We start from the raw sequence: 23004 nt of genomic DNA, 5'->3' as shown, positions 1-23004 counted from the left end.
GGCGCGCAGGACTGACGTAGACGCCGGGCTCGCCAATGGAGGGAGTGGGCGGGACTGGGCGGGGCTCTTGGGGAGTCACGGGAGAGGACGGCTGTCTATAGGGCGGAGGGGCGGGGTCCGGAGGGGAGGCTGGCCAATGGGCGCGCCCGCCTGAACGGCCGGCGGCGCGGAGTAGTGACGTGAGGGTGGGACGCTATTGGTGTGAGGCGGCCTTCTCAGACCTGTCAGGCGCAGCAGGGCCATGCTTCGGAGGGCACTGTGGCTCGGCTGGGGCCGGGGCCTCTTGGGCCTGGGGCTAGGCACACGCAGAGGAGTCTCTACTCTGGGTAAAGTGGAGGGCAGCGGAGGGTATCGTGGTTCTTGGGTGCCCCCAATCTCCAGCTGTGTCCAGACCTTCAGGACTTGGGGGCCCAGCCCACGGAGGGAAGACAGTGGTTCGCTGGGAGAAGGGGGTAACCTTGCCTACCGGAGCTTGTAAGACCGGGGCAGATGTATAAATGCCAAGCTTGCCCTTATCAGGTAACAATTCCCAGGTCATTCTACGCTTCACCTTTCCTCCAGAATAACAGCAAGGCTGATTCATTGGTTGCTTATATGTGCATTAAGTCCTGCTCGCGTGCAGGAAGCTGCGCTTAGTGTTGTGGCTGTGAAGGAGGGAGCAGAGAAAGAGACAATTCGATGTATGCTCTGCAGGTGCCTGAAGAGGGAAGGCTTCAGTAGACCAGTCCAACACTGGGTAGAACCCAACTTGTAGGCTGCCCTGCACTGCTAGTGCCAGTAGCTAGAGTAATTGTAGAAGTTCATGCAGCAGGTGGGAACTGAGATCAGCCTTGAAAGCCGATGTTTACTGGTTCAAAGAAGGCATGATTTCCAGGCTCTGGAGAATTGAGCAAGGTTAGAAGGAAAAAAAAAGTGTTCTTGTGCAAGGAATTAGCAAAGTCCATCTCGATAGAGAGTTAGAAGTAGCGTGAAATGTATTAAGTCAAGATCAAAGAAAGATTTGAATGCTACTGAGATGGAACTTTGAATTGGAGACGGAAGACTTGGAGATTTGTGTGTTAGGGATGAAAAACAAAAGGATTCATTTATTCAAGACATTGATTGAGCATTTAGGGTGTGCCAGGCACTGTGCTAGGCTGGAGATTCAGTGGAGAGGGTAGACATAGTACAGCAGGAAGCAATCACAGATAAACTCAAAGTTGCAAGAGCGGTTCACAGAGCTATGAGATAGCGTGACAGGAGAACTTGGCATAGTCTGGGGGGTCAGGAAAAGCTTTCCTGAGAAATATGATAACTGAGCTGAGATCTAATGGAAGCAAGGAGTTAACTAGGCAAAGAAGTGGACACAGAGTTTCAGAGCAGAGAGAATATCCATGTGGATCCCCTGTGGCGGGAATGAAGGGGCTGGGGCTGGAGTGTGCAGGGAGGATAAGGTGAACGGGAGCCAGAGCGCACAGGGTCTCATGGGCCATGTTAAAGATTTTGGGCTTTTATCCTTAGAGTAAGGGAAAGCCACCAGAGGGTTTTAAGCAAGAGGGTGTGCAGTTAAATTGGTGTTTAGAAAAGATCATTCTAGCTGTGATATAGAAAAGAAGTCAGGGGGTGGGGTGGGCAAGAGGAGAATGAGTGGAAACAGGAGCTTTTGCCAGTCTAGGAGAGATTATTGTGGTTTGGTCTAGGGTGGTGGTGGTAGAGATGGGAAAAAAGGGGATAGGTTGGGGAGATATTTAGGAGGCAAAGTCATCAGGACTTGATAACAGATGGGACATGCATGTAGGTTTGACGGTTGTGACGGATATCCAGGATAAGATATCACTCAGAGGTACCATGCTTCAGTGGGCAGTGCAGCTTGGGGTGTGCCAGGACCTCTTGGTCCAGGAGCCTGGGCTCAGAGGAGAGAAAGGTCTGCACAGGAAAAAAATATGTGTAAGTTTCCCTAGCCTAGGGAGAGAGTAGAGAGTGTTAATTTTAGGAAGTTGAATCTTGCAGTGCTGGGCATAATGCATGCAAAGGTAGAGGGACTCTGTCATAGAGTCCACGAAGCAAAGCTGTGGGATGCTGCTGGGTGCAGGGTGACCTTGTGAGAAGGGATGACAGTGAGGACTGCCACCTCAGTGTCAGTTTAGCCCACCTTTTCCTGTGCTCATCCTCTGACCCCCTCCTCCTGGAAAGGAAATGTCTGGCCCTCTTTGACCATAACTGCATCCCACAGAATGGGATGGAAAGGTGTCCGAGATTAAGAAGAAGATCCAGTCTGTCATTCCCGGAGGGGCCTGGAATCCACTGTATGACACCAGCCACCTGCCCCCTGAACACTCAGATGTGGTGATTGTGGGGGGTGGGGTGCTTGGCCTGTCTGTGGCCTATTGGCTGAAGAGGTTGGAGAAGCAGCGAGGTGCCATTAAGGTGCTGGTGGTGGAACGGGACCACACGGTGAGATATGGGGTAGGGCAGAGTCAGGAGTCGGGCACAGACTCTTATTTCACTAAGGACTCTAGGGACAGGGGAAGGGGGGAGAGAGGAAAGACCTCAATCTTTGAAGGTCCAAAGGGCCAGGTCTGTGCTTTGGACTTTGTTGAGAAATAGTCCCAGGTTCTTTCTCACTCAAACTAGGGACCTTGACAGTAAGGTTTTTGCTTCTGAAAACAAATTTCACAATGTTGGAGCTTTTGAGATCTCACAGGTCTGGCCTGCATTCAAGCTATAATTCACACAAACAGCTTTCACAGCCCCCTTTTAGGCTGCATTACTTCTGAGGTTTTTGCACTTTGGTTGTTTCTATACTGCCAGCTAGTCATGAATCTTGCTACTCTGGCCAGATCCCTCTGTGTTCTAATTAGTAGAGCAAATGTCAGTCTCCTGCCTTCAACTTCCGGGCCATTACCATTTTGTCCGACAGTGCCCAGCCCTTTTTCGAGGACTGACCCTCTCTGCTCTGCACATCTGCTAATAAGGATTTTAATAACTGTTGTCCTCTGGGCCACGGGTTGGCTTATTCTATGGGTTTATGCAAGTTTAGATCATAAACTTGCAAATAGGACTCCCCTTTAATTCGGGGTATGTGACACCCTCCGTTACAGTATCCTGCTCACGTGTGACAGGGTCCCCCTCGACTTCCCTTGTCTTTCCACAGTATTCCCAGGCCTCCACCGTGCTGTCTGTGGGCGGGATTCGTCAGCAGTTCTCATTGCCGGAGAACATCCAGCTTTCCCTCTTCTCGGTCGAATTTCTGCGCAACATCAATGTACATGCAGTGAGATTTGGGGGTGGGGTGGTGACCCCTTCTTTAGCCCAGAGAGAGGAGCAGCCCAGCTGGCTGGGGGAACATGGAGCAGGAGTGGGTCAGGCAGCTAGGAGTTGGCACCCCTGGTTTTCTTCCCAGTGGTGGTGCCTGGAGAGGGCTTCTCTCAGGGCTGGGGCACCGAGCCCGGGGGCTGTGCTGGGAAAGCCGGGGAAGCGCTCCCTCTCTTCCTGAAGTCAGCTTCTTTGAGGAGCTTTGCTTTGCACACAGGAGTACCTGGCTGTGGTCGATGATCCTCCCCTGGACCTCCAGTTCAACCCCTCCGGCTACCTCTTTCTGGCTTCAGAGAAGGGTGCGGCGACCATGGAAAACAACGTGAAAGTGCAGAGGTGGGCACCTGGCGTGGCTCCACGCTGCTGCCCAGCCGCACGCACGCAGCGGTTTGGGGAACCGGGACGACAGTTGAGGAGACAGGCCGTACTCTCTGGGAGCTCAGTCTGTCAGGAACGACAGACACGGGCAGGCTTCCGATCCCCAGTGCTAAGTGCTGTGATACAGACGCGGACAGAGCACTGTGCTGTGGTTCCTAAACTGCTGGGCGGTGACAGCCTCCCAGAACACGCCCCACCTAATAAGTCAGGGTCTCCAGGGCGGGGCCCAGGAATCAGCAAACTTCTTCTATAAGAGCCAGAGAGTAGAACTTGTAGGCTCGGCAGGCCGTACGGTCTCTGTTGCAGTCACTCAGCTCCGCACCTGAAGCACAAAGGCAGCCACAGACAAAAAGCAAGCAAAGGAGCAGGGCTCGTGTAAGAGACAGGCTGGTGCCTGACTTGGCTGCCCCACCTCAAGTGGGTCTCATGACCAGTCAAGGGCAGGCACCTTTAACAGATGCTTCCACAACTCTCACTAATAACATCAGGTCTTGTCCTAAATGCATTCCCGATAGTAACTCATTTAATCATCAGAACATCCCCACTTTACATGTGATGAAACGGAGGCACCCGGAGCTAGTAAGCGGCGGCCCTGGGACTTGAACCAGGCAGTCTGGTCGGGGCTGTGCTCTTCCAGCACCTACAAGGCTACCTCTGGGCATCAGGGTCCCAGAGGAGGTGGTTGTGCTGGTGAACAGGGTTGTACTAGGAAGTGGACAGGAAGGCCGTCCCAGGCAGGAGTGGAGGGAACAAAATGACCTGTCCTGTTGTGAAAGGATGTGGAACAGTGATGGGGTGACAAGACGTTCAGTGTGGCCAAAGGGTGGCCAGGCTGTAGGAAGGGAAGGGGGTCAGATGCTGAAGATGGAGCTTGGTCTTTGCCCAGGCAGCAAGGGGGGTTTGGGGTGGCGGAGTGACGTGAATGGCATGGAGCCCCCACTTGTGGAGCTGGGGCCCATACTCCCTCTGCACACTCACCCTCTCCACCACACACACACAGACCCACACATTTCTCCAGGCAGGAAGGAGCCAAAGTTTGTCTGATGTCTCCAGAGCAGCTTCGGAACAAGTTTCCCTGGATAAACACAGAGGGAGTGGCTTTGGCATCTTATGGTGAGGCATGTTTGCAGAGGGGTCAGGGGGTGAGGGGCGCCTCAGGTTGGAGGTCTCAGCACCCCACAGCCTCATCAAGGAGGAACACGTCCCTCCTGGCCAGCAGGGCCTCCCCAAGGCCATGCTAGCACTCTGTCCTTCCATGGGATTTGACTCTGGTGCAGTTGGTCAATATGAGCTTCCCCAGCTTACAAGCCCTAAAGAAGAGTGAGAGGGGCAGGAAATACCACAGGAGGGGCGAGTCCTAGCCCCTCTTCACGAGTCCTCTTTCTCCTTACAGGGCTGGAGAACGAAGGTTGGTTTGACCCCTGGTCACTGCTCCAGGGGCTTCGGCGAAAGGTCCAGTCCATGGGGGTCCTTTTCTGCCAAGGAGAGGTGACACGTGCGTCTGTGGTCCCGTGTGCCCACTGCTTGTTTCCCCTGCCAGCCAGGGCCAGCCTAGACCAGGTCTTACCATCACACACACACTGAGCAGGGTTGGTGGGGGTAGGGGGTTCTCCCTGAGAGCTGGTCCCAGGCATCCTGACTCTAGCTCCTGACCAGGATTCTCTGTGACTTGTGATCTGCTTGAAGCTTTGGACAGCTCTCCTGTCCTGGGCAGCCAAGTTCATCCCAGTTGCCCCATCTCTGTGTGCTTCAGTGTCTGTGGGAAAGCTCCCTGCCTTCCAGCTCACCTTCCTTGTGAAACCAGTGAAGCCCCCATCTTCTTCCTCTTCAAGGCCTCAGAGGCTTCGTTTCTTTTCTTTTTCCTGCAGGTTTTGTCTCTTCATCTGACCGCATGGAGACCCCAAGTGGGGAGGAGGTGATTTTGAAAAAGATCCACGAAGTCCACGTAAGTTCCCAGCCTAAGGACCTCCTTTACCAAAATGCAGGGATGAGGAAGGCGGTGACTGTCATTTTGACCTTCTTTGACCTACTTCCAGTGTGGGGAAACTGAGGCTCAGGAAGAAAGGTACCACTCCCGGTGCCCGGTGCGTGGGCCAGGCCATCCCTCTGCTCTCCCTCTGGTGCCCACAGGTCAAGGTGGACCACAGCCAGGAGTACCAGCCTGTGGAATGTGCCATAGTGGTCAACACAGCGGGGGCCTGGTCCGGGCAAATCGCAGAGCTGGCTGGTATTGGGAAGGGGCCACCTGGCACCCTGCAGGGCACCAAGCTGCCCGTGGAGCCAAGGAAAAGGTGACAACACCCCTTACCCTGAGGCAGCTGAGGGGGCGATGAGAAGAGAGTCGGGGAGGGGTTGCTGTCCCCACTGCTTCTTAACACCGCTGGTCACGGCAGGTATGTGTACCTGTGGCACTGCCCCCAGGGGCCAGGCCTGGAGGCTCCGCTCCTTGCAGACCCCAGTGGAGCCTATTTCCGCCGAGATGGATTAGGCAACAACTACCTGGGCGGCTGCAGTCCCACTGCGGTGAGCTCCATGGGTCAGGGTGCCGGGAGGGGGACGGGGGTTTCGGTGAGGGGTCAGGCTTCCTTGGAAGGCCTGGCACTGGTAGTGATGTAGCAGTCCCTTTTGGGTTGGAAGTGGGGACTCCCCCCCTTATCCCCCACCTACAAGGGGACTGATTAAAGGGGTCAGTGAGATCTGGGTCTGCCCTTGTGTCACAGGCAGCGTAAGCCTTGTGCCCACCTCTCCCCCCAGGAAGAGGAACCGGACCCAGGGAACCTGGAAGTGGACCACGACTTCTTCCAGGATAAGGTGTGGCCCCTTTTGGCCCAGAGGGTACCAGCTTTCGAGACTCTCAAGGTAACTGGAAGGAGATGGTGGCACTGGGACGTCTCGGTGCCCTTGGACAGCCTGTCCACACCTCAGTGCCTCCACCCCACATCTGCTGAGGACCCATCCTGTCCACCCCCTCAGCCGTGGTGGAGGGTGCTGTGTGCAGACCCTGACCGGGAGTGAGATGGCGCAGTTCGGCAGCCCCCCGAGAACCCCACGTCTTGTGTACTTGCAGGTCAAGAGCGCTTGGGCTGGCTACTATGACTACAACACCTTTGACCAGAACGGCGTGGTGGGCCCCCACCCCCTGGTCGTCAACATGTACTTTGCAACGGGCTTCAGTGGCCACGGGCTCCAGCAGGCCCCTGCCGTGGGGCGGGCAGTGGCAGAGATGGTGCTGGAGGGCCACTTCCAGACCATCGACCTGAGCCCCTTCCTCTTCAGCCGCTTCTACTTGGGAGAGAAGGCCCAGGAGCACTGTATCATCTGAGCCTGTCAGCTCTCCACGGGCCCCACTGCCCATCTGTCACCCTGGGCTCTAATTCTGGCCCGTGTTCACACCCACCTCACCGCTTGATTCCTCCTCAGCCCCATGCTGGGGTCACCTCCACCTTCTCATCCAGGTCATCTATATGGCTGGGCAGGCAGGCAGACCACTGCACCCGAGGCCCAGGCTGACAGAGAATGATGGGGCGGGACCCCAGGACTGGTCATGGCTTAGGCTGATGCCAGCCAGCCATAGCCCAGCTGGACAGAACACCTCAGGGGACCTGAGCACCGTGGCCCAGGACTGGCTCCTTCCTGGTTCCTACCCAGAAAGAGTGCCTCTGCCCATCTCTGCACACCCCAGCAGAGCGCAGGCAGGGAGCATTCGGGGGCATCCTGGCCCAGATCTATGGACTTGTCTGTTTACCCTATTTATCAATCAGTAAATGTGATTAACTCCTTCCTTTCAGTCTTCTGTCCCTTCATCTTTTCACCTCACAGCAGTTGTTTTTGAAGCACCCGCTGCCTTTGGTACCAGGCTGGGAGGAGCACAGGAGCCTTCTTAAATCCTGAGTGTGAACCATCTTGTTTGCACCCTAGTTCCCCCTCTCCCGAGTTCCTGCAGGGGTTTGGCTGCAGACGGAAGGAATGTGTTCGTTCACCTATTGGGTATTGATTCAGCTCCTACTCTTGGCCAGGCCTACATACTAGAGACTCATCAGCAGGCAGAGCACAGTGTCTGTCCTCACTGGGGTGTTTCCACCTCTGATCTGCCTGGCCCCTCGCCTCTAGATCGGGTACAGTGCAGTCCCTGGGCGCTGGGAGTAAGCACAGGACGCGGACTCCCACCCCGCTGGGTGTTGTTTCTCCGGCAAGCTTCCCGGGGAAGTTGACCTCGGAAGCTGAGCCTAAAGGATCGGCATTTTAACAAAGTGAATGGGCGGGTGGGGGGTGGGAACCGGAAAAGCAGGGGCGGTAAGCCCAGGCTGAGGGAAAAAGCATACATAAAAGCCTGGGGCCAAGAATTAATAAGTAGGGTGTCCTGGCTAAATCGCGGAGTGGAGGCAGAGGGGTAGGGAGGAGCCCGGCGGGTCACACTCCACGTTAGCGCCCGCAGAGCAGCGCCCGGCCACGCGCTTGGACCGGAGCCCAGGGGAGCGTGCCAGGTGCGCGCGGCCCGGGGCTGCCTTCCCCGCTGCCCCGGCGCCGCCCTCTCCGCGTTCCAGCCCCGCCTTACCAACTCACTGTGTGCGGCCTTTGGAAAAGTCGTTCAATCTCCCTGCGTTATTTTCCTCGATTGTATCAAAAGAAAAAAGGTATAAACGCTTCCTTTGCAGGGTGTTGAGGGGAGGCAATGAATGAAATAAGGGCTTCTTTCTTTCTCCCCGATTGGCTGCCGGTTCTCCTGGTGGGTTTCGGGGAACTTGGGAGTGAAGACTCATCTCCAGGCTTCCGGCGGGTCAGTGGCTGCGCAGCTGCCCACGAGCGTCCCGGCCGGCCCGGGGGAGGCGGGCACGAAGGACGCGGCTGCCCGGGACTGGGTGCCCCCTCGGGTCGCACTCGGAGCGCAGGAGCGGCGGCGGGAGGAGGGGCCGCGGGCCAGGCGCCTCGGCGCTTCCGGGGCAGCGGGCGGCCGGCGGCCGGCGGCCGGCGGCACTTCCCTGGGCGGGGCGGCCGGCACGGCGCCGCCGGAGCCCGCGCCCCGCACCGGCCACACCGCGACGGGGCCGCCGCGCACCCAGGCGCAGGTGAGCGCTGGGCGGAGGCGCGGGCGGGCGGGAGCGGGAGCGGCGGGGCCCTGCGGCCCGGGCGGGTCAGGAGGGCGGCAGGACCGGCAGGGGCCCCGCGGGCAGTGGACCCCTGCGTCCGGTGGACCCCCGAGTCCGATCCCACTAGCGGCCCGAATCCCCCCGATACCTGTCCGGGACTTGCCCCTCCCTGCGGCCCCTCTGCGCGGCTCACCGCCGTCCTCTCTGCGTTCCTTCACCTGGCTGCCGTGTAGCACCCACAAGGCGGAAACAGGGTGGAAAGGCCCTCGGAGAGACCTGTCACCTTCTCTGTCGCCGAGAAGCCGGTGCAGGGAGCCCTCCTTGAGCTTGAGGAGCCTGGCTCGGCCAGGTGGCTTCTGTCTTGAACTGTAGATTCTTTTCCTCCCACAGTCTCCTCGCCTCCTCTGCTCCGGTCGCAGCCTCTCCCTCTGCCCTTCTGATGGCCTTTGTGACAGTGTTTCAGCGAGGACAGGGTTTTATTTAGGGTTAAGGGCCTATCGAGGAATCCTATACACAATCATTTCTCGAACATCTACCGTGGGCTGGGCAACGTGTGACAGCAGTGAACAGGACAGTGCGCCCACGTCCTCCTCCTGGAGACGTTAGAAATCACACACAAGTGCCGCTAAGAGACGGGAGGTTTGGACTACAAACCGCGGAGCTGACGCACCTAACCTAGGCGACTCGGAGGGTCAGGAATGACCCGACTGTCAGAGGAAGTCACATCTAGTTATTTTTAAAGCCCTTTTAAAAAACTGAACTGCAACCTGTGTACAGAGAAGTGCGCAGCTCTTAAGTGTGCAGCTTAGTCAGTATCACACAGTGAACAGTCCCGAGCAGCCGCGTTCAGAGTAAGTAAAACATTACTGGCACTCCAGACGCCCTCCTATATGCCCGCTCCCAGGGACTACTTTCACCTACGGGTAACTGCTGTCCTGGCTTCTAACAACATAAATAGTTTTACTTAATGTTGAACTTCTGATACTTGGAATCATACTCAGGTACTTTTTGTGTATGATGTTTTATACTTAATATATAGATTGCCCCACGTTGCATTTAGCAGTTCATTTCTTTTCCTGAAGTGTAATTTTGAACTTATGGATAGACCACAGTTTATTCTTACATTCTACATTGAACCCAGGACCTCGTGCATGCTAAGCATGTGCTCTGCCACTTTGAGCTATACCCTCCCCCTGCTGAGACATTCTTATGTTGGTCTTTTGGTCAATATTCATAAGCACTTCTGTTGAGTATATCCCTAGGAGTGGAACTGACCACTGTGTTTGTGTTCGGCTGTAGTCTATAATGCCAGTTTTTCAAGCTCCTTGTACCAATTTACACTCCCACGGGCAGCACCAGAGTTCCTCCACTCTCTTACCAATACTTGATATTGTCTGTCTTTTTCATCGCAGTCACTCTGTTGAGTGTGTGGGAAGTGGGGTTGCACTGAGGTTTAATTTGCATTTCTCTGATGACTAATAGATTGTGCATCTTTTCATATGTCTGTTGGGCATTAGGATATCCTTTTGTTAAGTATCTGTTCAATTCTTCTGCCCATTTTTCCAAGAGATTGTCTCTCTTTTTCTTACCAGTTGATTAGCGCTCTTAAAAATTCTGGATATGGTATACATTGGCTATATATATTTTTTAAATATCTTCTCTCTCTCTCAGGTGATTGCCTTTTCACTCTCCTAACAATGTCTTTTGAAAAATAGAAGTTCTTCATTTTAATGTTGTCCAATTTATTATTTTTTCCCTTATGGTTCTATTATTTATGGCTAGTTTAAAAAGAAATCGTTGTCTATCTTGGGAGGGTAGAGGGTGGCTGAAATGGGTGAAGGTGGTCAAAAGGTATAAATTTCTAGTTATAAAATAAATAAGTCCTGGGATGTAATGTACAACATGGTGACAATGGTTAATAATACTCTACTGTATATTTGAGAGTGCCTAAGAGAGTAGCACTTAAAAGTTCCGATGATAAGAAAAAAATTCGTAATTTTGTGTGCTAATGGATGTTACCTAGACTTATTGAGATGATTATTTCCCAGTAGGTACACATACTGAATCATTGTGTTGTACACCTGAAATTAATGTAATGTTACATGTCAGTTATATCTCAATTTTTAAAAATCTGATAAATAATCAAAGTCAAGATGCTAATCTCCTATATTTTCCTCTAAAAGCTTTATTGTTATCCTCACAAATACCTACTATCCATTTGAAAAAAAATTTTTTTTTGGTATAGTGTGATATATGGGTCAAGATTCATAAATAAGTAAAAATAAACTAGCTGTATTTTATACACAAGGCTGTCTAAATTGACCCAGCACCATCTATTAAAAAGGCCAGCTTTCCCCCTGCACTGCAGTGTCAGCTTTGTCATAAATCAGGAGACTGTATGGAAGGGGTCTGTTTCTGGACACCCTATTCTTCCATCTGTCTGACCTTGTGCACCAATATCTCTGTGCCTTGATTACTGTTGCTTTAGAGTAAGTCTTTATTACTCTGGTAGTGGAAGTCCTCTTAAAGTTCCTCTCTAAAAATTGTAGGGTTTTAAAAAAAATCTAACCCAGCCCCCAAGGTAATTTTCAAAAATACATAAATAGCCGTCATTTTGTAAGCTCAAAAGGGAACTAATGTACAAAGGCATAATTCGTAAACTGCATCCATCATTAAATCCACTGCTGACACAATCCACATGGCATTCAGTGCCTGCGTATATTGACGTGAGACCTGCAGCAAAGTAAATACAAAATAAATTCACACCATTTCAGGTAAAAATGGCCTTGAGTACATATATAGTTTCAAAACAAAGGGAATTTTTTTAAACTAAAAAACTGTTTTCCAAGATCCAGTTTGTTACTTTTTGTTGTTATCTTTTGTTGATAACAACAAAAAGTAACAAAGGCCCGGGAAAGGCCCAGGAAAGTCTTCTGCTGGGGTCTCACCTGGCCACAGTCCAGGTGTCAGCTGGGGCTTCGACGCCATCAGAGGTGCAAATGAGAAAAGATCCATTTCCAAGCCCCCTCGGGTTGTTTGTTGGCAGAATTCATCACCTTGCGGTTGTAGGACTGAGGTCTGTTTTCTTGCTGGCCATTAGCTGGACACCACTCGCAGCTTCTGGAGGCTGTCCAAAGTTCCTTGATACCCGGCCCTCTCATGACATGGAAAATTCTCCCAAGTCAGCAAGGGAGTGTCTCTCCAGGCTGCTGAGATGGACTTTTACACTGGCACCCACACGTATGCACATACATACATATGTATACAATATGGATGTATGTATGCATATACATATATACACACATGATCTTATATATATATTTCCAGTTTCTAGAAGCTGCCGCAGTTCTTGCTCACGACCCCACGTTACATCGACCTCAGCTTCTGCTGTCACATCTCCTCTCTCCCTCTGACCCTCCAGCCTTCCTCTTCTAAGACTTTTGTGCTTACATTTGGCCCACCTGGATGACCCAAGATAGTCTTCCCATCTCCAGCTCCTTAGTCACACCTGCAAAGTCTGCTTCTGTCAAGTCGGGTAGCTTCTTTTCCCTGGTTCTGAGGATTGAGAGGTGAACATCTTTGGGGGACCACCGTCCTATCTACCACAGACAGTGATTCCAGCTTAACACAAATGTAATGTGAGTTACACAGGATACAGATTCTAATCATAGGCCTGCATAGGTTTCAGTACATTCCCTGTATGAGAGATACCAGAGACCAGTTAGATACTGGAGAATACTTAATACACTTCGGATTTTACACAGTGAAACCTTATAGTATGTACCTCACGCATGAAGTTCCTTCATATAATATTGAAAAAGTATCCCAGGAACACTGAAGGTGACATACTCTTGCTTGTTTTGAAGAAGGTTTTCACTAATTTTCTGTTAAGTCTTTGTAATTATCTCCAAAGTAGGTATTTAGGTCTCTATCTTTCTGCTGGATGAATTTCTTTTTAAAGCACAGGGAAAAGTGACTACACGTAAGGCCACACAACAAATCAAAGAACAGACAGAGATAGTGATGAGACCCTCCTGCTGGAGATTTGAGTTCATTATCTTCTTATCTGCTTGACAGCAATGGCTTCTATAGATCAATATGTGACTATCATGAAATCCTGTAAAGATTAAAGCACATTTGAGTGTGATCGCTCCACGGCCTCAGCTGCACAAGAACTGAAAAGCAGCAAGGAAAGTGCGGTAGGGTTGTGGCTTCTAGGAAGCAGGCAGTGTGTACGGTTAATGGCACTTACCCGCACTCTTGCTCAATTATCCTGTGTCAGACATGCTGTTATTTCCTTTGTCTAAGCTTTTCCATAATGTCAATCACTAGGGCTTTTACCAAGCCACTTCCAGTGGCTCTTAGGCAACTGGATTTCTTCTTAACCAAGCAATAAAAAAAGGCAATTACCAAAAAGCACCATGTATTGCCAAAAGGGTAAGTCATCTGATAAAATGAGAAACTGAAACTTTTAAATCTACATCTGTTAAGTGTTATGTTAATTTGGAACCTGTAGGCTATCATTAAAAATATCAAATAATTCTCAGTTTGTGAGTGGCTCAAAGACAAATAGTGAATGTTCAAATTTAAATGCAATTAAAAATATTTAAATAATATCAAAAGCGAGTGACATTATATCTACTAAGAGGGGGGAGGGGGAAGAACATCTTGAAAGGTTGCACTGAAGATGTCAAGAGACAGCAACCCCTGAGCAGGAGAAGGATTTCAAAAGCTAACAGTGGTTACCAGGCATTGGCGCAACTTCACTACTTCTACGGTCTGAGATCCAGAGTATTGGGTAGGAAAAGAAACACAGGCTCTTGCTAATGTTCTCCTTTTCATGTCCTTTTGGCTGGCTTGGCAGCTATCTGCTTTTCTTTTCCAAATATACCTCTGGCCCCATAGCCCTTTCCAATTCTTCCTTCCGTCCCCCGACCCCCACCCTCTGCTGCTGCAGCTTAAGTTCTCCTTTTTTTTGAACTTGGGTATGTTTTCGTGAGTCATCAGTATCTCTTGTCTTCTGTGCTTCATCTTGGCATAAGGGTGTTCAGCAGTTAGCAGAACAAAGCACTGTTGTCCAACGCTGGTGGACAGCCTTTAAATTTTGGAAACTCTTGTCTCGGTGTGTCTGTTCATACCCGTTGTTCTGACTGTTTTGACCTCTGCAGGTCCATCAAGTCGTGAGGAAGCAGACCTTGCTCTACAGCCAAGTTCTCCGCCAGCCCTTCATCTTCAGAAGTGTCACTAGAATGTAGTGGCTTCATCACAAATCAGGGCGGGCTCTGCTCCAGGAAGTGTCCTCCCAGAAACCTAGGCTGAAAGAACCTCCACCATCAGGGACATTGTCCATTGTGCTAGACAGGGAACATGGCAAGCTGCCCGTCTAAGGTACTCCTGGTCCTTCGCACTTCCATGTACATTTAGAAGCCGTTTGACTATCCCTTCCCTCCAAAAAAACAAAAACTTTCTGAAATTTGGGGTAGCATAGATCTAAAGAGTAGTTTTAGAGGGGAGGGTGTAGCTCAGTGGTAGAGTGTATGCCTAGCATGCATGAGGTCTTGGGTTCAATCCCTAGCACCTCCACTAAACTAAACAAACAAACAAACAAACAAACCTAATTACCTCCCCCCTAAAAAAGCAAACAAAAATTTTTTTAAAAAGAGTAGTTTGGGGAAAACTGATTATAATACTGAGTCTTCTAAACCATGAACATAACATAACCATCCAATATCTGGATTATTTTAAACACATACTAACCCATACTGTTTTCTGGGCATTGTATGCGATGGACCGTTAGCAGTTTACACAAATCATCTCATGTAATCTCCACAGTAATGCTGAGCAGGCTCTAGCATCATTTCATGTCACAGATGGAAAATCTAAAGTTTGGCAAGATGGAGTCTGCCAAAAGCCCCGGTTAATAAGAGATCTGGGTGCTCTGCCTGCAGACTCTTCGGTCTTCACCCCTGTGTGACACTACCTCCCCGCGGACAGCTGAGGGAGATGGGGAGGGAGGGATGGAGGGAGTGATTCAGGGGAAGGCAGACTTGGAGGTTTCTTACACGTGCCCTCTCTCTACTGCTAAGCGTCTGTCTGCCTCGATACGTAATTATTTGACCAAACAGCAATGGACGTTCTTCTCTGATTTCAGCATTTACACAGGAAGTTCCTATAAAGAGCTGCCTGCTGGCCGCCCTTCCGCAGATCCCAAATGCTCTCCGAGCTGGGTGGAGCAGAGAACAGTCACTGACCTGGTCATGCTGAGTTCATACGCTGTAAGTCTGACTGCTACACAGGTCGGGGTTTATCTAGAAAGCAGCTCTCATCACAGGGCCATCTGTCCCTAATCCCATAAGGGATGAGACTGAGCCTCTGTCAGGCACAAGGAGAGAACGAGCATCCAGAGCCTGTGTGCTGGGGCCAGGAGGAAGGGGAGTGTGGCTTTTGTGATCCTCTCTGTCTCTTGTAGGATGGCTGTTCCATGAGGTCAAGACTGGGTCCCCTCCCATCTCCCACTTTACCAATGCCTGGTCTCATGGGGTTAGTTCGGAGCCCAACACTATGGCATCATCAACCTCCTCCCCAGCTCCTCGCTCCAGGTCCAGGAAGCCTCTGGGCAGGATGGCTGGTGAGTGGATGCAGACTCCAAATTCCAGGAGGCTGCCTGGTCTGTATATGGGCCCTGGAGAGAGGCAGGAAGGCTGACGACAGGGGCTCCTGCCTTGACCTTGGTGCCCAGAGGCTCTGTGGGGAGCAAGAAGAGGAGGCGTCCATCAGGGAACCCTCAGTCCTCTGGCTCACGGGTTTTCCAGGTGTGCTCAGCTCCTCTTCCCAGCCTGGAAACTACTGTGCTGAGTGCTTTACACTGTGTCTCTTGTCGCCCACATCTTCAGAACCATTCCAAGGAAGGAGCCAAGCAGAGAGAGCAAACAAATCCATCTCCAGAACACCAGACTTTCTATCCCTATAAGAAGGAGACAGCTGAATTGAAATCATCTAGAGTCCTCACAATATACCACACACTCCATTATCTCAGTTAATCTTCAACAACAGCTAAAATGAACCCATTTTACAGATGAGGAAATGGACACAGAAACTGACTTGCTTCAGATCATACAGAAAGCAAACAGCAGGTCCACAGTCAAATCTGTGCCCGACTCCAAAGCGTGGTTCTGAGTCATTCAGCTCCAAGCTCTCCAGGAGCTCTGAGCAGTGGCCGCCTCCCACACTTTACCCATTTAGCCACAAGCTCGGGTTTCTCAGGACCAAACACATGCCAATCCCTGCCCCTCTCTCCCTCCCATAATGGGGAGCCCCTTAATCGAAATCCACCTCCCCTCAGTGCTGAGAGTGGGTTTGGGGACTAATCTTTACCAGCTTCGCGTGGTTCTACTTAACAGTCTCCCAGGTGGTTGACTAGTCAGCTCATGGGAAGTTCTGGTTAGGATAGGCTAGGGTTACCACAAATCAAAGGGCCTGGAGCAGGCAGTCATTCTTCCCAGTCAGGCTGGTATAAACAGCCAGAGTTCTTGTCTTTTTTTTTTTCTTCTCCTCTCTCATATTGTTATACTAAAGTTGTTTGTGTGTTTTTTTAATTATTGAGGTATAATTGACATATAACATTCTATTAGTTTCAGATATACAACATAATGATTCAATATTTGTATACGTTGTGAAATGGTCACCACAGTAAGTCTAGTTAACATCCATTATCATACATAGTTATAGACTTCTGTTTCTTCTTGTGATGAGAACTTTTTTTAGGGAGGTGGTAATTAGGTTTATTTATATACTTATTAGAGGAGGTACTGGGGATTGAACCCAGAACCTCCTGCATGCTAAGCATGTGCTCTACCACTTAAGCTATACCCTCCCCTCTCTTCTTGTGATGAGAACTTTTAAGGTCTACTCTCTTAGCACTTTCAAATATGCAATATGGTATTGTTAACTATAGCGGACAGGCTGGACATGACATCCCCATTGACTTATAAAACAGCCAGAGTTTTATGTATCCCCAAACCTTTAAAGATAAGGGGGACTTTGCGGCAAGTCCGGAAGGCTATACACACTAGCAGAGCAGCAGGTGTGGAAATAAGGTGGGCAGGGGAGATGGGTGGGGTCCTGCCTGGGTGGCTCCTCCCTGCTGTGCACTGGGGGCCAGAGCAGTGTTTCTCCCCACAGACTGGTTCAGGCAGGCCCTGTCCAAGAAGGCCACGAAGACGCCCGTCTCCCCGGAATGCTCCCCCAGTGACGTTTCACAGCCGAGCTCACGGGACAGCCCCCCACCCCTGGGCCCCTGCTCAGAGGCGTCTTCCACCCCAACACCGACACGCGCAGGCGCCGAGAGCAGCCTCGGCGGCGGCGGCGGCGGCGCCGGCGGCAGCGGCGGCGGCGGCGGCAGCAGCAGCGGCGGCGGCGGCAGCAGCAGCAGCAGCAGCGGCGGCCGCTGGAGCAAGGACTACGATGTGTGCGTGTGCCACAGCGAGGAGGACCTGGCGGCCGCCCAGGAGCTGGTCTCCTACCTGGAGGGCCACGCTGCCCGCCTGCGCTGCTTCCTGCAGCTTCGCGATGCCACCCCAGGCGGCGCCATCGTGTCCGAGCTGTGCCAGGCGCTGAGCAGCAGCCACTGCCGCGTGCTGCTCATCACCCCGGGCTTCCTCCGGGACCCGTGGTGCAGGTACCAGATGCTGCAGGCGCTGAGCGAGGCCCCCGGCGCGGAGGGCCGCACCATCCCGCTGATGTCAGGCCTCAGCAGAGCCGCCTACCCCGCCGAACTGCGCTTCATGTACTTCGTGGACGGCCGGGGCCCCGATGGCGGCTTTCGCCAAGTCCAGGAGGCTGTCCTGCGGTGTAAGCTGTGGGATGAAGGGAAAGGGGGGGGAGGGGCTTCAGCCAGAGCGCCTGCTCTACTTTGGCTTTTAGGGGACGCCCACTGTGGCCCAGCACGGGCGGATCTTGTATTGCACTTTGCTTTATTGCATTTAGCAGATACTGCGCGTTTTTACAAGTTGGAGGTTTGCGGCAACGCTGAGTTGTCAGAGGACGGTTAGCCTTTTTTTTAACCGGTAAAACATTTTTTTAAATTAAGGCCTGTGCATTGTTTAAAAAACATAATGCTGTTTGCACACTTAACAGACTACAGACTAGTGTACGCATCACTTTTATGTGCGTGGGAAGCCAAAAAGATTTGCGTGACTCCCTTTACTGCCATGTTGGCTTTATCGCGGTGGTTTGGAACTGAACTCGCACTCTAAGGTGTGCCTGTAGTTCCAAATGCAGACTCTAGAAGACTGTGTTACTTGGGCAAGTTACTTAACTGCTCTGTGCCTGGACTTTCTCATTGGTTAAATGATAGTGATACTGTATACCTAAGTAAGTATATACACTAAGTAAGCATTCAGAACAGGGCCTGGCACGTGTAAAGTACTCGTAACAGGCAGGGCCTAGCGCACAAGTCCTCAATAAGTAATAGCCATTATTATCATTATTAGTATTAATAGTGTGAGGTTTCTCTCTCTGAGGTCCAGTTGGAGATGACCACCAAGAGCTGGGAAGATGCCAGGAGGGACCCTGGTTTAGTATTGGTTTAGTAAGGCAAACAGGTGCAAAATAGTAGGAAAAGACTTGCCTAGGACACACATACCCAGGGAAGGGGCATAATGTTACAGTGGGTTTGTAAGTAAAATAGACCAAAATGTAGCAGAGGCAGGGGCCTGTGGGGAAAAACAGAGATGCTGGGATTTGAGGAGAGGGACAAGCCCTGATTCTGTTTGGTATCTTTCAGATCTGCAGAGCCTCAGCTGACACTTCGCTCACCATGGGACCCAGAAAGTTGGAGCAAAGCAGGAAATGGAGTTAGAGAGCCCAGGGCCTTGCAGGGCCTTGGATTCCAGCAGATATGCTGAGTTGTAAGGAACGAGTTGGCAGCATGTTGTATGTGACCCTGGGATCTGATTGCCTATGCCTTCCATTACTGTGGGCTCCCAGGAAGGCCCCGGGGAAACTGGGGACCCTCCCAGGTAAGGCAGTGAGGAAGCTGGGGACTTCCCCAGGAAGGCCTGGGGAAGCTGGGGACTCCCCCAGGAAGGCCATGGGGAAGCCAGAAAGCAGAGGTGGGAGGAGCTGCTGATACCAAGATGATCACCCATGTCTTGCCTCCTGCCTAATTGGATATGCAGCCTGGCACGTAGTGCCCATGGCTTCTTCCCATGGAATCAGGTGCTGGCGAAGGATGCATTCCTCCCGACGAAGGGACTCGCCTGCTTAAGAAGCCGGAAGCCCAGACTGCTGGCCTCAGCTGGGTGGTTTTCCCAGCTGCGCGGGGCAGCCCTGAGCAGGCGGCTGGAGGGAGCATGAGTCTTTCACACTCACACTGCTGCTCCCGCTGCCTCCCAGGGACGGCCTTCACTTCTGAAAGCTACGTGGAAGACATACTCAGCACGGTCCTGTATTTCTTTTTACTGCCTGCCTGTCATTAAAGGCTCAAACCTAGAAACCATTCTGAACGGACAGGGAGCAGGCAGGGTGAAGGAGAGGAAAGCTCAGCCCCTTCAGCTGGGTTCAAAAGCCCACCCGCCGATGCTTTGACATCTGGGGGCCTCATCGGGGGTCTGGCCAGCCAGAATTCATGCTTTTCCGGTAGCTCCCTCCCCTCTGCACTCAGAAGAATCAGCGTACTTCTTCTGGCAGATGACCGTGTACCTTGTAGGATAGTCAAAGTTTCATTCAACTGTTCTCAATAGAAGTTGTTTTGATTGTTGAATTGAAATGAATTTATTAGTCCCCCAACATGTACTTTTGTGTCTCTTCTCTCACTTTCCCCTACCATTTCTCCTCCTTTGACTGCAAGGAATTTATATATTTTAAAGTGAGATATAATTGACATATTAGTTTCAAGTGTACATGATTCGCTATTTGTATATATTGTGAAAAAATTTTTATTTTTAATTACAAATTATCTTATTACATATGGAAGGACTAAAGAATAGTATAATGTATACTCATGTACCCAACACCCAGCTTAGAAGCAAAACCTTACACTCCCCATTCTCCTCCCTTCTCCCACCGGAAGTCACCACTATTCTGAATTTTTAATGCATCATTCTTAGCTATTCTCTGGGAATTTATTACACATGTACGCAGCCCTGACAACATACTTACTTTTACATGGTTTTATACTTTACATAAATGGTGTTATCTTTATATTCTGCAAAATCCTTTTTATAAACCACGTTTGTAAGATGTGTGTTGACACGTGCAGCTCCAGGAAGCTCACTTTCATTCCGTTATGTAAATAGACCACTGTTTACAGTTGCACATTCTTTCACAAAAGGACACTTGGTTGTTTCCAGTTCTTTCGCTATTAAAAACAATGAGCCTATGAACATTTTTATTCTTGTAAATGTTTCCAGGAGCAAGATTTTCTAGAATTTAGTCTAGATAGGGAACAGCTGGGTAGTCAAGAATACACCTCTTCGGTTTTGTTAAGATGATACTAAATTTTCTTCCAAATTGGTTGTGCCAATTTTTGTTCCTACATTTGCCTATAAGGGTTGCCACTTTTTCATGTTCTTGCTAACACGTAGGATTATCAGATTTTTAAATGTTTGCTAATCTGGTGGTTGAAAGCTGGTATCCTATTGTCATAATATTCTCTTTTCCTTTTGCCTTTTTTATGAAAAAGAATTTTTTTTCTACTAAATGAAAGAGGAAGTTTGATGAACCTTCATACACCTATCATCGAGTTTCAACCATTACCAGAGATAAGCTTGTATTTATTACCTACCCATTCCCTCCCCACTAGATCATTTTGAAGTAAATCCCAGGTATTATTTTTTTCCTAAATATTTAAGTATGTATTAGTAGTTTTTTTTAAAAAATATGACCACAATATAACAGCATATTTTAAAGAACAGAAGTTTTATTTTTTATATAAAAACTTTTACCTATTATTTTGTAGTCTGTGCTTTTTGTGTCTTCTTTAGGAAGTCTTTCCCTATTCCTATATTTTCTTCTCGAAGTATTTCACATTTAGGTCTTTAATCCAACTGGATGTTTTATTTGAGTTTGTTTTTGTTGTTATTCCTCTTGGTGTCTGAGTCAGAGAGCCATTTGTTTTTCCCATTTGAATACCCATTATTTACTGACTAGTCCATCCTTCCCCCCACTGATTGTGATGTCACTGCTGCCATGTTGTCATACTCAGGGGTCTACTCCTGGGCGTTCAGGCTCCTCTCTGTCTGTTCGTGCATCCGTGCGTCAGTGGCTTACTGACGGTGGTGGTTAGTGAGCCTCAATAAACCTGCCAGTCCTCCCATGCCTCTTACTCCTCATAATCACAGTTCCTTTACTCTTTCATATAAATTCTTTATTCAATTTGTCAGTTGCCAGGAAAATGCCAATTAGTGTTTTACTGGATTTACATTGAGATTAATTTGGAAAGAATAGATGTTTTAATGATACCTGAATCTTTCTCACCAAAAAAATGGTATGTCTCCATTTATATCTTTAAATGTATTTCAATAAAACTTTGTAAATCTTTTCCATATTGGTTAGTCTCATGTTTTATGAGATTTATTCCTTAGTACTTCATATTTTCTATTGCTACTATAAAGTGTATTTTAAAAATTATATTTTTTGTCTATTACTGGTAGAAAGGATTGCATTTTTCATATTGACCTAAAGCAAACTGCTGAATTATTTATTCTACAAGACTGTAGGCTTTGTTGGGTTTCTATAAAAAACAATCATATAATTTGCAAAACAAAACAAAAACTATAGTTCCTTGTCTTTTTCTGCTGCCTAGGACTGCCAGTAAAATGTTGAAAGTGACAATAGTAGCTATCTTTGTCTAAATCATGATTTTAAAGGAAATGCTTCAAACATTTCACCACTACATGTGACATTTGTTGTAGATTTTCGGTTTGGTACATATTTTTCAACAAGTTGTAAGTTTACTATTGTTCCTAGTTGATTAAGACTTTTACCTATCTTGTATAGGTTTGAAATTTAATATAAAATTTCTACATCTACCGAGATGATGTGGTTTTCCCCCTTTTAAATGGTTACTGCAGTGAATAACATTAGATTTTCTAGTGTTAAGCCAGCCTTACATTCCTGGGGTAAACGCAAATTGACCGTGATGAATTATTACCTTTCTTATAAATCACAGGATTCAGATCGCCAACATGTTCTTTAGGATATAACATCTATGCCCGTATGTAGGATTGGCCCATAATTGTCCCTTCTTGTGTAATCCTTTTCCGCTTTTGTTACCAGTTATACCAGCTTTCTTCAGAAACAATTTTTTTTGAGAGGGTGGTAATTAGGTTTATTCATTTATTTATTTTTAGAGGAGGTACTGGGGACTGAACCCAGAACCTTGTGCATGCTAAGCATGCGCTCTACCACTTGAGCTATAGCCTTGCCCCTAGAAATAATTTTTTTTTAGAAATAATATTCAGTGAAGAAGTAAAGCTTGGAATTAATTGTCCCTGAATGTTGAGTAGACTCATCTGTAAATCCATTTTAGCCCAGCATTTTTTGCAAAGGGTTGGGGGAGGATTTAAAATCACAGTTTCAGGGTCTTAAAGAGTTATAGATCTATTTAGATTTTTCATTTCTTCTAGAGTCAATCTGGTATACAGTAAATAGTAAAGAATAGAAGACTGCTTTACATAGATTTTTCAGTTTGAATTCGTGGATCCCATGGGCAGTATGAATCTGAATTCTAAACCTGCATGAAGATTGGTCTGTGATTATGGTGATCACAAATTTTTATGGGATTTCTGCTTTCTTCATTTCACAGCCAGATGTTGAGGCAGATAAGCTTCCTAAATATCTTGTCTCCTTTAGTGGGGCAGCTTTTTTTTTTTTTTCTTTTAATAGTTGGCCCTTTCATTGAGGTGGTGGCCCTTTAGAGATCTCTGGGAAGTTCTCTCTTCCAGCCCCTCACTTGCACAAGCCCAGGCCTGTGCCTTCAACATCACAGTCAAAGCCCAAGGCTCTCAAGTCCTAGAAACCAGCAATCACCCTTAGAACTCCAGCTTCGTAGCCACTTATGATGCTATAGGTTTATGCTCCCACATTTTTCGTTTCTGAAAATTTTATGTTCTTGAGAGAGCAGAAATGTAACCAGAAGTATGTTTTTAATTTTGCATCTGGAATGTTCCGGTGTTTTTAGCTGACTTGTTTTGAGGATATCATAAAACCTGAAATGGAAGTGTCTAGTCTTTCTTTAAAAAAC

The 23004-nt window shown here is 49.1% G+C and overlaps 2 protein-coding genes and 1 long non-coding RNA gene across 10 annotated transcripts; 2 read left to right on the top strand and 1 right to left on the bottom strand.

Moving 5' to 3' along the window:
* Positions 1–170: 170 nt before the first annotated feature.
* On the top strand, positions 171–7453 carry FOXRED1 (FAD dependent oxidoreductase domain containing 1). Of its 7 annotated transcripts, none has more exons than XM_032472376.1 (11): positions 171–326; positions 2213–2433; positions 3134–3244; positions 3515–3630; positions 4691–4785; positions 5066–5167; positions 5541–5617; positions 5709–5963; positions 6066–6195; positions 6393–6531; positions 6740–7453. In XM_032472376.1, exons 1-11 carry the CDS (start codon positions 242–244, stop codon positions 6930–6932), a joined length of 1524 nt encoding a protein of 507 aa, XP_032328267.1. In that variant the 5' UTR covers positions 171–241; the 3' UTR covers positions 6933–7453. The 7 variants fall into 7 exon arrangements, with proteins under 7 accessions (XP_032328267.1, XP_006181769.1, XP_014412212.1 ...); XM_006181707.3 differs by having other exon boundaries at positions 3512–3630; positions 5803–5963; positions 6427–6531; XM_014556726.2 differs by having other exon boundaries at positions 3512–3630.
* LOC116661115 lies at positions 3448–8354 on the bottom strand. The gene is made up of 2 exons (XR_004316871.1): positions 8228–8354; positions 3448–3994 (listed from the first exon to the last, which is right to left on the bottom strand). It is a non-coding gene; the product is annotated as an uncharacterized LOC116661115 (long non-coding RNA).
* On the top strand, positions 8010–21306 carry TIRAP (TIR domain containing adaptor protein). 2 transcript variants are annotated; one of them, XM_032472391.1, is made up of 6 exons: positions 8010–8306; positions 13928–14147; positions 14911–15034; positions 15229–15387; positions 16941–17609; positions 18544–21306. In XM_032472391.1, the coding sequence occupies exons 4-6, from the start codon at positions 15321–15323 to the stop codon at positions 18561–18563; spliced, it is 756 nt and encodes a 251-aa protein (XP_032328282.1). In that variant the 5' UTR covers positions 8010–8306; positions 13928–14147; positions 14911–15034; positions 15229–15320; the 3' UTR covers positions 18564–21306. The 2 variants fall into 2 exon arrangements, with proteins under 2 accessions (XP_032328282.1, XP_032328284.1); XM_032472393.1 differs by lacking the exon at positions 8010–8306 and adding an exon at positions 8625–8738.
* The last annotated feature ends 1698 nt before the right edge of the window (positions 21307–23004 follow it).

Source organism: Camelus ferus, chromosome 33 (assembly GCF_009834535.1).
Source record: "Camelus ferus isolate YT-003-E chromosome 33, BCGSAC_Cfer_1.0, whole genome shotgun sequence".
Classification (NCBI taxonomy): Eukaryota; Metazoa; Chordata; class Mammalia; order Artiodactyla; family Camelidae; genus Camelus; species Camelus ferus.
Note: the sequence above shows the minus strand (reverse complement) of the source record. Positions and strands in the feature narration are given on the sequence as shown.

Coding starts and splice junctions, on each gene's coding strand:
- TIRAP (XM_032472391.1), top strand. CDS start 15,321: ATGGCATCATCAACCTCCTCCCCAGCTCCTCGCTCCAGGTCCAGGAAG. Junction 15,388..16,940: donor GCCTCTGGGCAGGATGGCTG/GTGAGTGGATGC, acceptor TTCTCCCCACAG/ACTGGTTCAGGCAGGCCCTG. Junction 17,610..18,543: donor CCAGGAGGCTGTCCTGCGGT/GTAAGCTGTGGG, acceptor GGTATCTTTCAG/ATCTGCAGAGCCTCAGCTGA.
- FOXRED1 (XM_014556726.2), top strand. CDS start 242: ATGCTTCGGAGGGCACTGTGGCTCGGCTGGGGCCGGGGCCTCTTGGGC. Junction 4,786..5,065: donor AGTGGCTTTGGCATCTTATG/GTGAGGCATGTT, acceptor TTCTCCTTACAG/GGCTGGAGAACGAAGGTTGG. Junction 6,532..6,739: donor CAGCTTTCGAGACTCTCAAG/GTAACTGGAAGG, acceptor GTGTACTTGCAG/GTCAAGAGCGCTTGGGCTGG.